Source organism: Palaemon carinicauda, chromosome 17 (assembly GCF_036898095.1).
Source record: "Palaemon carinicauda isolate YSFRI2023 chromosome 17, ASM3689809v2, whole genome shotgun sequence".
In the NCBI taxonomy this organism is placed as follows: domain Eukaryota; kingdom Metazoa; phylum Arthropoda; class Malacostraca; order Decapoda; family Palaemonidae; genus Palaemon; species Palaemon carinicauda.
In genome coordinates this window covers 68,950,808-68,966,019 of record NC_090741.1, presented here as the reverse complement: position 1 = coordinate 68,966,019, position 15,212 = coordinate 68,950,808, and the positions used below count along the sequence as shown (strand labels likewise).

At 38.9% G+C, this 15,212-nt stretch overlaps 1 protein-coding gene across 2 annotated transcripts in view; it reads right to left on the bottom strand.

The window, feature by feature from the left end:
- The window catches only part of LOC137656849 (zinc finger protein 596-like), a 104,370-nt gene that overhangs the window by 11,797 nt on the left and 77,361 nt on the right, over nt 1-15,212 (bottom strand). For both annotated transcript variants that reach the window (XM_068391199.1, XM_068391200.1), the window contains exons 14-18: nt 14,584-14,723; nt 8,189-8,384; nt 7,089-7,294; nt 4,257-4,418; nt 3,789-3,914 (exon numbers count right to left, since the gene is read on the bottom strand). In XM_068391199.1, coding sequence (XP_068247300.1) covers nt 3,789-3,914; nt 4,257-4,418; nt 7,089-7,294; nt 8,189-8,384; nt 14,584-14,723 — 830 coding nt within the window. The remainder of the gene's footprint in view (nt 1-3,788; nt 3,915-4,256; nt 4,419-7,088; nt 7,295-8,188; nt 8,385-14,583; nt 14,724-15,212) is intronic.

Sequence of the window (15,212 nt, the reverse complement as noted above, 5' to 3'; positions counted from 1 at the left end):
TTTAGACGAGGTAGGAGATTTATGGATAAGATTTTCCCAGTTAGGCCAGTATGCAAGAAACATTTAGCAAAAGGCAAGGAGGTGTATGTTGCATTTATGGATCTGGAGAGAGCTTATGATAAAGTTGAGAGGGCAGCAATATGGAATGTGATGAGGTTATATGGAATTGATGGAAGGTTGTTGCAAGCAGTGAAGAGTTTATACATAAGGAGTAAAGCGTGTGTTAGGATAGGATGATGAAGTAAGTGAGTGGTTTCCAATGAATGGGAATGAGACATGGATGTGTGATGTCACCATGGTTGTTCAATTTCTTTGTTGATGGAGTTGTAAGAGAAGTGAATGCTCGAGTGCTTGGTCGACGATTGAAACTGATAGTTGATAATAATCATGACTGGGAGGTAAATCAGTTGTTATTTGTGGATAATACTATTCTGCTGAGGTGTACAGGAGCTACCTTTTTTTAATATCACTTACCCTTGTTACATCCACTGAGAAACTTTGGTATGCTCTTCACGGTCACGGATCCCTTGAAAATGACTCCACTATATGGTATTGATTGCAAACTCAGAGGAGAAGCTGGGTTAATTAGTAACAGTTTGGGAGGGTGTGTGAAAAGAGGAAGTTAGGAGTTAACGTGGATAAAAGTAGGGTTATGAGATGCACGAAAAGGGAGGGTGGTGCTAGGCTGAATGTCATGTTGAATGGACAGTTACTTGAGGAAGTAGATCAATTTAAGTATTTGTTGCTGCAAATGGTGGAGTGGAAGCAGATGTGCAACAGGGAGTGAATAAAGCATGTAAAGTGTTGGGAACAGTGAAAGGAGTCGTAAAGACTAGGGGGTTAGGAATGAATGTAAAGAGAGTTCTATATGAGAAAGTATTGTAACAACTGTGATGCATGGATCGGAGTTGTGGGGAATGAAATTGATGGAGACAGAAATTGAATGTGTTTGAAATGAATGTCTAAGGAGTATGACTGGTGTATTTTGATTAGATAGGATTAGGAATGAAGTAGTCAGGGTAAGAAAGGTTGTAATAAATAAAGTAGCAGCTAAAGTGGATATGAATATGTTGAGGCAATTTGGCCATGTAGAGATAATGGAAAATGGCCATCTGATGAAGGTGATGAATACAAGAATTGATGGGAGAAGTACAAGAAGAAGGCCAAGGTTTGGGTGGATGGATGGAGTGAAAAAAGCTCTAGGTGATAGGATAGATGTGAGAGAGGCAAAAGAGTGTGCTAAAAATATGAATGAATGGCGAGCAATTGTGATGCAGTCCCGATATGCCCTGCTGCTTACTCAGGTTGCCTAGGTGACCACTGAGGTGGCAGCAGTAGGGGATTCAGCATATGAAGCTTCATTTGTGGTAGATAACAGTGGAGGGTGGGATGTGGCACCCTAGCAGTACCAAACAAACTCTGATGAATCCCTTGTCAGGCTGGGAGAAGCGAAGAAAAGTTCCCTTTTTTCTTTATTCTTTTATGTCTACCTACCAAAATTGTAAGTGCCTTGGTAGATATATAGATAAACCTGAAGTTTTGATTAGGAGCATGACTTCAGCAAATAGCCATTTAAACTTTAAACAAGGTAGCAGTAGTAGTTGGTGGGTAGTAGGTAGGCATTGCCCACCCCATTTGAGCTTAACGAGTTTGAGATGGGCAGTGTAACTAAAAGGTCTCAGGTTTGTATAGTTAGGAAAACGTCAAAGTACAGTAATTCAGAAATTTGTAATTTGTTTCTATATGTCAAACAATCCTTTGACCTTTAATAGGAGACTCATCCCGTGATACTTCATTAAAGAATTTGTCTGTAAACAAAAGTTACTGTTGTGAGGCTCACTGGCATCTAGTGTCTGATCCACCACACGACTGCTTCCCTCCAACAGAGCAACAGGAAGAGAACTGTCATACATTCTATATCTCCTTGAAGACTTATGTCATAATTGTTATCTTAGGCAGCAAAGGTTGTCTGTCATACCAGACTCCTACCTCCAGGACTACCACCACTGACAGGTTACTCTTGAAGGTTACAGTAGATGTGATATCCTTGATTAGTGGGTACTAGTGCTTGCTCTCTTGATAACTGAGCACTGGGAGCAAGTGCGGGTGCTTGTTCTCGTGAAAGCCTAGCACTGGAAGCTAGAGTATGTGCTCATTCCCTAGAGAATGGAACACAAGTAATGGGTTTAATCAGGGAGGGTTCATTTCCAGTACATATCCTCTTACACTGCAGTTAAGACGAGGGCGTACTAGTAGGCCTACCCTTCCTTGCACGGAGAGTTCTTAGTACTGCACTGTTTCACCCACTGAGAAAAAAAGGTATGAGTCACAGTTACAAGACTATCGAAAAATCCTTCCTATCCTAAGACACCCATCAGTCAGTGTGCAAACGGAATGAGCTGATCGAATCCCTGTCCACAGTTGGGGAAGATCCTTGCTGACGGCCGTGCAAGCCCTGTGAAGCATCCCAATTCTTGTAAGTGTGTTAGGATACGATAGAGAAGTTGCCTGTTCCAATACCTAACATGTGACCTATTTGCAATTCTGGAAAAATTCAGTCGTGAATCGGTCTCTGAGTTTGGGAGCAATGTTTTGACCAACAGTGCTTGCACTTTGTCTCTCACAAGATTTGTATTGGTAGCAGAATTTTAGTACAAAGTAGTTCCTCCCACAGAACCATGCAGAGGAACCAGACAAACACCAAAGGAATAGACTGATTGGTAGTCCTGTGCTTCAGTGATTCCTTCTACGGTAGGTGGCACATACTAGATTCGGTTGTCATCAATGGAACTGCAACAGGGGACAGAAGTAACAGTACGTACCACGTTCATCGATACGTGCAGCTTCTCTTTTTCCCGCTTTCATTCCAACTGACAGTGAGAACAGCAGTCTCTCAAAGAAGGAGAGAAATAGTAAGAATTAAGCAAATGTAAATCTTATCGTCACTTCTTAGAATTAATATTTATAAAACTATTATCATTCTTCATAATGACGTCTTCTCCTGAGTCGTGTAAATCTATGACAACACTCTTGAAGGACGGGACACAGCAGCCAATTGATACGTCCTTAGCATCTTCAAGGATCCTCACACGCTGAAAGTGAGGAAGGGTGGCACCCATCCCATTTACACTTGGCTGTGATCTGCCGACAGAGCACCACCAACACACAAGGATAAAACCTTCATTGGGCTCACGTCATAAGCCACACACGAGGGATAGGTCAGCAACAGACATGATGCTTGACAGGAACAAGTAATTTGGATAGTGGCAGGTAGTATTGTAACATAATTACAGTTATCAAGAAACAATGCAAATCTCTTAAACACAACTGCAAGACTAAATATTCAATCTGAAAAAAAAAAAACGATTAAATAAGGCAGATGCAGACGCTGAGTAGTACATCCGTACTCTCCGACAGCCGAAATTAAAAGTGAAAAGTTTAAATGGCAGTTCCAGCTTTCATGAAGTCACACTCGTATTTCAGGTCAAAGGTTTGTATTATGTGTAGGAACATATACATTGTTGGTTAGCATCTATTGGAAGCAATATCTTAAATTATGTTTTGTATGTCAACCCTGTACGATGTACAATAAAAACAAAATACAAATATAAAATACCACACCTTTGCAGACCTTTAACTTCAGAGAAATAATACGGATAGATGGCTTAACACTTAGCTAAAATCAGTTATTGAAAAAAGTCTACTTCTATGTGAATTTGAAAAAGAAGGAAATACTTCATATATCATGCAGTATTTTTTTTTTAAAGAAAAATTAAATTTCTACTTACACCCGCTAGAATTTGGCCCTGTACTTCTCCAATGGTTTCTCCAGAAGAATTTATAACTGGAATAACCGATCGACCATTTTCATTTATGAAAGGTATTACTGAGCGTCCATTTTCATCCGTGAATATCTGAAATAAAGTATTACAATAATAAAGAATGTTATAATAAATAATGCTCGGTTTTCTACTTCCAAAATTGTAACGCCTTACTTTTTCTGTTAGCCAAAGTTAGGTTAAAGCATTATATATCTTAAGAGTATTAATAAGGTGCACAGTCTAAAAATATCGTACAGTATAATTTCATATTTTAATAAATACCTTTACATTAATAAGCTGGATTTATGCAGAATTCCCTGCTTCTAACCATACATGGAAAGCAGCCATGCATACATGCCACTGATAAATTTTCATCACATCCGATTTTATGATCTGCTTAAAACTACCTCATAACAATAAAATCATATCACCTACCTGTATTTGTCTATCACTATCCTGAGATCCTCTTTCCTGTATCATTACAGCAGCTGCTGTGGATGGTTGCTCATAGGCAGTTAATGAGAACCCTTGAATCATGTGAGCTGCCTCTCTTTCTGTCATATTTTCTAGATGAGAATTCTCACCCATTTCTGAATCCTGTAACAAGATTTAAAAAGTAAATATAACATTCAACTTCAACATAGTGCTGTAGACTAGTGTACTGCTTTTATTTACAATAAAACAGCTGGTACATACATGTTAGCAAGAGTTGAGTTAGTGGACAAAATGAATATTCAGTCTTTTTGGGAAAGTATCCTATAACTAAATAAAGTCCTCTACAGTACTCACTATGTGGTATATGTCATCAGCTGTCAACAGGAACTTAAAAAAGTGGAAAAGCCAATCAAGTGGGAGAAAGGCATTCCCAGCAAAATTAAGAGGTTTGAAATATACAGAACTTAACATCAGGCCTTCAATATACAAACTTCTTACTGATACAAATAAAAATGTTAGTTTGGTGGGATGATATCATACACATATATAATGAGATCTGATTTGGATGGCCACCAATGGCTTTATAAAGTGTAATTAAAACACCTTTTATCTTAAAAAAAAATGTCAATGCTTATAGAGTACAGTATAAAACTTCTTTAATTAAAATCTACGGAAAATATTAGTTTCTTGAGATGGCTGATGATCTGAAACTTTCTATAATTTAAAAGATGTAACTGATATCTGTAGAAAATTTAGTGAATGGTCATTCTTTTTGAAAAATAGAGTATTTCACTTTCAAATACTTTTTTGAAACTTTTTATAACTACAGAAAAATTAGGATGAGTGTCTATTTTGTTCAACAGAATAATAAGACTGACACAGTACATACCATAAAATAAGTAACAGTTAATTTTCTCTCTTTTGAAACAAAACAACAGAAATCCCTATTCTTAACTATACGAGTGTTTCTATTTCCTATAGTAAAGAAATCGGGTTTTCAGAGTTAGGAAAAATACAAATTTTAAAAATTTTTCATATTGTCTCATTACTTTACTGTAGTCAAACTATACTGAAAGGGAAGGAAATGGTTAAAATGTGGATAAAACTTTGGGGGAAAATGTCAATAAACAGCTTCTTGAGAAGAAGTAATATGAAAATCTTATCTGAAAATCTTGTCTGAATCCCTTGTCAGGCTGGGAGGAGCAAAGAGATGAAAGTCCCCTTTTGTTCTTCTTTTATGTCGGTTTCCCCCCAAAATTGGGGAAAGTGCCTTTGTAGATAGATAAAACTAACATCTCACTAAAAAGTGGCAACAAAGAGAAAGCCAGTCATAAAATCATGAAACTTACAAGATGCTCATTTAAAGGCTCAATAACTTACTCTATCGCACCATCAAGTCAATTCAATCTGAAAGTTTAATGATTATCTGAGTTTCTTCTCAAAAGATTTGATGTGGTCACTAAGTGTCACTATACTGATAAAGCCAAGTAAATAAATATTTTCAATGCTCAAATAAAACTCATAACTTAGATATAAGATATAAAAAAAAATTCTTCCTGTAAGAGGTATGTATACTGAAAAATGTGTTTGACAAAATGTTAGGTCATCCACATGTGACATTTGGCATCTGCATGGCAGTAGAACCTCATAGTGTGTGGTTACTTTTAAAGGCACAGTCAAGACAGCAATTCTGTATACCTTTTTACATAAGTGCCCTGTAATCAGAACTACTGTTGAAACAAGAAGGGCACAATAAATGACTGAAAGTATTCTTTTCAACGATTAATGTAAAGACTTTGAAACAGACAATGAGAGGGGAATCTTGAGCTTTAAGGCTCTCTACTTATAGTCCTTTGTATTCTTATGACTTATGGAGTCACAAAAGTCATTTCTTTGATGATGGATGAATGGTAAAATAAAAACCGATGCCAGTTTCCACTCTGAACAAAATCAGATAGAGAAACTTGTTAAATGAGTTGGTCAATGATGAAGCATCATATGTTACCTCAGGAATAAAATAAGACAATTGTTGAAACTCGGCAAACACCTCCTCTACAGCTTCTTTCTGCAAAAATTACATGACCTTTTTATCAAGTGTAAAAACAGTTTTTGCTCCTTACTTTGACATATGGGGATCTTGTCTCCAATAACAGTACAGTATGTGATCTCTCTCTGATAAAGTCCATGACCACAGTTTGGCATTTACCAATTATCATGGCCTCCAGAATCTTTAATGATAAGGCCTCACTAGCAGAATAAATACAAGTTAGAGGGCACCATCCTCTTTTCTACCTTTCCCCACAACTAACTTATTATTATTGCAGCTCCTTCCTCTGATTGAAAAATGTGACTCTAGCCTATAGTATGGGGTAAAATGAGGGCATAGAGAGAAACAGGATATTTCACCTAGCGGGGAGCTTTAAAATATGGGGGCTGGTCTGGCTGCTAGTCAACCCTATTCGTAATGGTTGGAATCTAACTGGAGAGGTGGCACTTGACAGATTTTTCCTCACCACCAGGCATCAGAAAATTCCCCAACATTGTCCAAAAATCTGGAGTGTGTTCAACATGTCTTTCACTAGTATTTTCCCAAAATAAATATGATTTGATATAAAATGCCTTGAAATAACATGAAGACCGCTGGCACATATACTCAGTTGACTAAAGCATGGAGTAAAGTCCACAGCAAAAAGTGATCTACAGCATAGGGGGAGCCAGTGATGCCATACGCTAGGCTGTCACAGTTGATCACTAACATATTACCACATCCAGATAACAAATCGGAAATATAAAAACCAAACATAGAGGTATAAAGTACGTCTAAATACATACCACAGCTTGTAGTGCTGTAAATGTGGTGGCATCAGGGTCATCTTTGATGATATAGATAATAGGGTGGTCACCATCACTTTCTTCAACTGATGCACCACCTGGTAAGTACCAGGTTTCATCTTCCCTGTGACTGCGTCTATGCTTGTGTAAGTTCGATGCATCTCTAAACGTCTTGGAACATATTGAACAGGTATACGGCTTTTCACCTATTAAAAAAATAAAATTCTGTAATCGGTAGTGAACTGATACAATGAATAAAAAGATCATCAACTAGAATTACTGTTAATCGATTTTATACATTTGATACTTTGGGGAAAGTCTTTTTTTCTTTTAAATCCCAAGGTGATATTACCTTTACTTAGAATATTTTACAATTTTACGATTGTTGTACCTTAAGAAACGTACATCTGTCATCTACAAGTATTTTCTGATGAAGTGATAATTTTAATCTTACTATACAGTATTTGTATTTATTATGCATTTGTCCATAATCAGTTAAAAAATTTACACTAGTGCCACCTGTGAATGTAATTTTAGAGAACAAATGTAAAAATAAACAAAACATGTAACACTGCTTACTATAGAGAAAGAGCTAGTATATCTACTGTGCATGCTTTATATAAAGAACTACTTAAAATTCATTGACAGGTTTTGAATATTTGAAAGATACTTCTGAACTTGTACAAGTATAAATAAATTTTTAAAGCTACAATGCCTTTTTAAATATTTCCAACAAGAAACACAAATATGACTTGAAAAATCTAATATTTGAAAATAACGATAGCCATTCATAACTAACATTAAACTCTTAAAATTATAGAAATGCTGATCAGTTCTAAGGTCAGCAACTAAAGAAAAATAAACACATTACAAAATAGGCTGCCATAGCTAATCATGTAATGCTTTTTATATATAAGTATATCTTCAAAAGCTAGTAAATTTAAGAGTATATCTATTATGTAATAAAAATGTGCAACAAGCAAATGTTCCTTTAAAATTTCAACCAATTCTAGATCATAAAATATGGCCAGATATAAACCTTAAAAAAAATCTTAAGAAAATAAACTAAAAGAGTTAACTACCCATGAGAAAACACTTACCCGTGTGCATACGAAGATGTTTTCTAAGGGTGTACTGTTCACTGAAACCTTTATTACATACAGCACATATATAGGGCTTTTCTCCTCGGTGTTTTCTTTCGTGAGCTCGACAAGTTTCTCGATTCAAGAATCCCTTGCTACAATATGAGCAAGTGAAAGGTCTGTCTCCAGAATGACGACGCATGTGTAGTTTGAACTGATAAAAAATATTTATCATTAATACTGTAAAATCATCAAAATGGCAAAGCCTAAAGTAAAAGAAAAAATAAGCTCAGAAAATGCATTAATTGTCAAAACTAATTCATGGCACAAACTGCTCCTGCTATATCAATACATTCCAATACTCTGTGCATATCATAAATAGTCCATTCAGGATTGATTTACTAAAAACAATTTCAAAGATATAAAAAAAATAAAAAATCCTGATTAATTGGAAACCGACATTTTTAGGACTAGATGCTGTGGTCCCCAAGAATTTTCCTGTAAAGGCTAGTAGAGGGAATCCAATATGACCGTGATATACCAAGGAAACATTGTCTTGCTAGCCATAAGTATAGCGTATCAATGTGCAAGGCACGGAATTAGTGCGGTTAAGAGAAACCCACGGCTTCATGCTCTATTGAACCCATCACAGCATCTCCAATACTGAATTCATCTGCAAACTGATGGAATGTCACCCACTGAGAACCATTAATAAACCTAAGGACAGAGCTTACCAGAGAGTTTGTTGCTCGGCTAACTGCTTTTAATTTAGTCATGGAACTGACAGCACGCATGGTTTGGAGCTCCTGCTATTTGACAAGTTTTTGAGACTTGCCACAATGTCCAGGTCGAGCACAGTATTTTTGGCTAAGAATGAAGAGCCCCAAAAGAGATAAGACTCTCTTTATATTCAGGCCTTACTGCCTATTTTTGGAAAAATCTATCAGGTGTCTACCTTGCAATCTTATTTGCAGAAGTCTAGGTCGTGAATGGGTAATCTGTTGCAAAATACCCAAATCTAACAAGTACCTTTCTACAGGAGCTATCCAAGTTGTCATGAACTTCCTCAACAAAAAGGTAGGAACACTTCATCCCTTAAACCCATGATGTGAGAAAAATAACAGCTTGAAAGTAATTTGTATTCTTTTCTAACTATACAAACCTTGAGCTTTTTATTAGGGAATATATTTTCAGCAAAGCTAGAAGACTAGCCATACAACTTTTAGCTATGTATAACTACCCCGCCCCTAGTTAGTGGGAGGGGGTAGTACCGGCTACCCCCTTCACCAACACACACACCTGTATTCTATCGTCATTCTTTATTGGAGGCAGGACTTGCAGGGAGATAGGTGCTGGCAGGACAAATTTGTATAAAGAACTCAAGGTTTGTATAGTTAAGAAAAATACAAATATTTCCAATTTGTCATTTGTTCGCTCTTTATTAGGGAAGACTCACCCTTAGGTGAGTAAAAGTTCTTAACCAACTGGCTGGTTTTTGCCCGGGGTGTTCCTCCAAGCTATGCACACTTCAGAGGAATCACCTTAGCACCTCGCTAGACTTACGTTTATGTGCACGTGTTAGTGGCCTGAGCAATCTGTGTGATTGAGTGATACTGGCAATGTGGCTTGTTCAGGTAAGAGTTCTCAGAGTCCTCGGATTTCTTTGAACACACCATAAACATTACCCTATTCCCACGTCGCAAGGGGATATGGGGACACAACAAGTATGTTTCTATACCAAGTTACACAAGGGAAATAGATATTACCTGCAGACAAGAGGAAGCCAGCTTGCAGAGTAACAAAATTGCTGTGGTCCAAGAGAGGGGAATATGAAAGAAAGAAGATGGAAGTCCTTCTTTCCCATTCACCTCACTTAATCCTGGGTAACCTCTGCCCTCTAGCATCTGCTGCTTGTCCATCAAGGAGCTTAAGGTGTTTAACCCATTTGTTGTGCAGGCACCACAGGTCCAATGAAGAATGTCTGTTCCTGTGGGTTACCTCTTGCAGGTAATGGGCAATGAAGATTGCCTGACACTTCCACATGCCCACTATTATTATTATTATTATTATTATTATTATTATTATTAATTGCTAAGCTACAACCCTAGTTGGAAAAGCAGAATGCTATAAGCCCAGGGGCTCCAACAGGGAAAATAGCCCAGTGAGGAATGGAAACAAGGAAAAAATAAATACTTTAAGAATACAGTAATATTAAAATAAATATCTCCTATATAAACTATGAAAACTTTAACAAAACATGAGGAAGAAAATTGAGATAGAATAGTGTACCCAAATGTACCCTAAAGCAAGAGAACTCTAACCCAAAATAGTGGAAGACCATGGTACAGAGGCTATGGCAATACCCAAGACTAGAGAACAATGGTTTGATTTTGGAGTGTCCTTCTCCTAGAAGAGCTGCTTACCATAGCTAGAGTCTCTTCTACCCTTACCAAGAGGAAAGTAGCCACTGAACAATTACAGTGCAGTAGTTAACCCCTTGGGTGAAAAAGAATAATTTGGCAATCTCAGTGTTGTAGGTGCATGAGGACAGAGGAGAATCTGTAAAGAATATGCCAGACTATTCGGTGTATGTGTAGGCAAAGGGAAAGTGAACCGTAACCAGAGAGAAGGATCCAATGTAGTACTGCGCCACGGAGTAGTTTTTCTTGATTGCTAGAGATGTACTAATGGCCCTAGTGTCTAGAGCTCTAGGTTTCTGCGTCTCTGGAAGATAATCCGGATTCAAGGTCACATCTAAGACCTTGCAAATCCATGCTGAGATCGAAATCTTTGCAATTCTCCTTTTAACACTCATGCTGCCAGACAATCCGTTCGCATGGGGATGAGCTCCTGAAGTTTTTTTAAGGTGGCACTTCAGAGCCCTACCTGGGCATAGTAGCCGCTGATCTGGGTCACCGGTTACACTACGGTGATTCTCAATCCAGAAGGGACCGAATCTAAAGTCCGTTACTGATGGATCTTGAGTCTCCCTCCCCTTGGATGGAAGAATGTTGGGGGAAAAATCATGAAGTTCATCTACTCTCTCGGTCGAAGCCAAAGCGAGTAGGAAAGATTGTTTAGGGTCAGGTGAAGATCTGATGTCTCGCATAATGGTTCGTAATGAGCTCAATTAGAGACTGTAGAAAACAAACCACATTCCATGGAGGTGGTCTAATTTCTGACTGAGGCCAGGTAAGCTACCAACTCCGTATAAGGACAGAGAACTCCAACAATGATGAAAGATTAACTCCTTTCAATCTAAAGGCGAGGCTCAAGGCTGAGCAATAGCCTTTCACTGCCAAGACTGAAAGAAGTTTCTTCCTCCCTAATAAACAAACCGCTATTGCTGGAATAGTGATATCGAAAGGACAGTTACACCTTCCACGAGCCGAATCACGGACGACTGCCCCCTTAGCCTGGTACACTGCAGCTGAAGATTACCGGAGGTATCCGGACATCTTTTTTGCAACATATTGCGAATAACCTCTCTTCACTAGGCGATGCTGGAAAACCTTCTGGCGTGAAGAGGTAGAAACTTTACGGATTTTGTGGTAGAACTTGTGTGTGGTTGTCCGAGTAGATCGTGACATGGAGGGAAGGACTTCTGCTAGAATCTGAAGAAGGTAAGGACCTTTCCGAATGATGCTATAGCATGGCTATGAGGGTCATTAGCTAGCTGGTGGAAGCATCTGCCTCGTAGAGTACTACTCTCATCAGGAAAAACGGAGGACACATGTAGACCTCTATGTTGTCCCACCGTTGTTGAAATGCATCTTGCCGGCACGCCTGGGGATCCGATAAGAGAGCAGTACAGCAAAAGCTTCTTGTTAGACACCCCTGGGCTGTTGTTGCTCATCAACACCAAGGAGGGAACTGCGCGCAGGTAATGAAACTGTTGCAGGACCAGAAAGGCTACCCTCATCAAGAAGGATTATGTGCTGGGACCCCTTCGGACTTGGACCAGAGCACGGAGACCGATTGATGCCGCAGAAAGCTCCCCCCCTTCTTTTGAGGAATCCTTGAATGGTATGAATTTCAGTAGGGGGAGAGAAAAAGACTTCTCCCTGAAGAGGTTGATATCTGATGTCCACTGATTCTGATCTCTCTTTGCTCGAGTCCTGAAGGCCCAATGTGTTCTTGGTGGGTTCAAGTGTGCTTCAGCTGCCACTGTAGAGCTCCTGGGCTAACAGATGGCCTATTAGACAAGAGTCCTCGATATGCTGGTAGAGAGAATAGTATCAAGAAGGGGACTAATGCCTTCTTCAGTCTCTCTGTTGCTCTCGGACAGAAAGACTTCCTAATTTGATGTCTTGCAGAATTCCTAGGTATACCAGTTTTGTGTTGGCTACAGGGATGAACTCTTAACAGACGAAAGCTTTCCTGCGAGTCCTGGTTGACACTAGGGAGAAAACTCTCTATGAAAAAACGGAGGTGGTGCAACCATGTCAAATTATAGGCCCTTAAACTGGCATTGTAGATCATCACGGATGATTCTTAAAACTTTCTTGATGACGGATGAACTGGAATCTGGCGGAAGCATCCCCATTCCAGTGTTGTCATGAAGTCCTTGGGGGTCAGTGTTTGTCTGATCCGTGTCCGCCGTTTTTATCCCGAACGAAGTTTGTTAAACAAACTTGTTCAGGTAGTAGAGGTGATCAACTGGTATCCAGCCTACCAGCATCTTTCTGCAAGTAAGAGTTAACTGTAGGAGCCTGGAGACGCCACTGTCAGACGTGTTCCCCTCCCTAGGGGACAGGAGGTCGCAAGGTGCCATATCCTCTCTCGTAACCTTTGTAATACTGTAATGAACTCGTGCATTGATGGCAAAGCTTGATTTCGGATGTCCGTACAAATGCTTGGGTTCGCGTAGAATGTCAGAAAATTCGCCCCCTCTCTCAACAGGTCGATTGGTGTCTAAGAATTTCTCGCCGAACCTGTGGATTATTCTGCACCTGGAGTTTGCGAAACAATTTTTGTTCGCGTAAAACCTGACAGGAGAGAGCTCTTCATCAATTTGGATTACCTGTTCACGAGCCGGGGTCACATGAATGTCACTCGTTCATACTCCTGTGGGAGATTTATAAGAGGTCCTGTAAGATCCAGCCTGGGATTTGCTACAGGGACTGGAAAAATCATGCTCATTCAACAAGTTATGGTTGAAAAAGAGACGAGTCCTCAGACACCGCAGCAACGATATTGTAGCCGCCCCCAGTCTATGCACTACATCGCTCAACGCCCCACGCAGGGGAAATCCTGGAAGCCATCCTAATTCACAGGCGACAAAGATGTTCTCCCTTTAGAATAGCTGGACGAATGTTTTCGGACTTTGCACCCCTCCTCTGGCAGAGTTAACTCAGGATGTAGGGGAGGGTCATCGTCAGCGCTGAACTAGCAAGACCAAGGTCAAGCTCTGGGTTGACCATGTTTAGCCTTCCCAACGGTTACTCCTGGGAATCATGCATCTAAGTTGCTCTTACACAAGTCCTGAAGGTGCCCATTACCTCCAGAGTCTCTAGAAGGAGCATCCCGGATACTTTTGAGGAAGCTAGAGTGCTTCCTCTGTGCCCCTAGTGAATATTTAAATATTCATGAGAAGATAGCTAACGAAATGAAGAGATTTCTCAAATCCGTGTTGTCATCGCTCGTAAACGAAAGAAAGCGTTGATTCTATCTATCCCTTAGTCCATAGGGGATAAAAGTGAAAAACCCCGAAGGGTTATGCCTACGAGACCCTTGTTCCAAGAGGGCATGACGGAGTGAGGTGGAGATCACAAGGAACTGGAAACCGAAACCAAGTGAGCGATCCAATGACTTCTCTAACCCATAGAGAGAAGTTTGAGATATAAACCTCAAAGGAAGAATCTGGAGTTAGTACCGAACTACGTAAAAAGGAGGCAGAAGCAAGAAGAAGAAAACCTTGTTATCTGCTCTGATGGGTTCAATATAGTTCCACTTACAAACACTTGAGCCCATACTTTGCATCTTGATACACTGCTTCAAGGGCATAAAAATATTTCTTTAGTATATCATGTAGTATTGGACTTTCCTTTACAAGAAAGTTCTTGGGACAAAACAGCACTTTCCAAAAAATAGCTGTATTAAATTAAAAGCAATTGCTAGTTAATGTTAATAATGTAGGAAAGTGTTTCTTTATGATGAATGTTGTGTTCAAGTACCACAACACCCTCTTCAGCAAGATTGCCCTATGAATACATCTTAAAAGTCTTCATTTGTTACAGGATACATACACCATTAGAAAAACTTGACACATTCCCTCCATTTCTTTCTAAATACCATAAATCAATAAAGAGGCACAGTTACTTGGGGGTCTGATTAAGCTATGTTATAACAATGAAAAATAACACTTCATAATCTAAAGATGAAAAAAACAAATTGAATACTAAGAGCGTTACCTGGGATGAAGTTGTAAATTTTTTTCCACAGTTCTCGCAACAAAATGGCTTTTCTCCTGTGTGAATTCTGATGTGTTCTTGAAGATTTCCATTCTGTGTAAACCTCTTGGCACAAAATTCACATTTGAATGGTTTTTCACCTAAAAAGAATAATTATGAAATAAATCAATCTCAAAGGGCACTGTCACTTTATATACTTGTTGATGGCAAAATAATTAAAGAAAATGACAATTTTTTACCTAAGTAGATTTAAAACATCAAAAAATTATTGAAATGTGCTTACATTTGTTGTTGTTTGAGAAACCATGACCTTGTTAGTTTTACAACAAAATTTTATTTGTAACTATTAACTTTTATGTCTCATATATATTTACTTACAGATTTTAAAATAATATAACACTAATAATAATGATCTTAACAAATTAAAAGTTTAATAGGTTGCTCATTAATGGCAAAGGCAAGGGACAGGACAATGACCTATAGACTGACCATATGTACAAGTGACTAGTGCCCAAACCCTCTCCATTAATCTATGACCAGGGAGGGCCAGGCAATGGCTACTGATGTCTCAGCACATAGACTTATAGGCTCCCCCAAACCCCCAATCCTTAGCTTGCAAGGATGGTGAG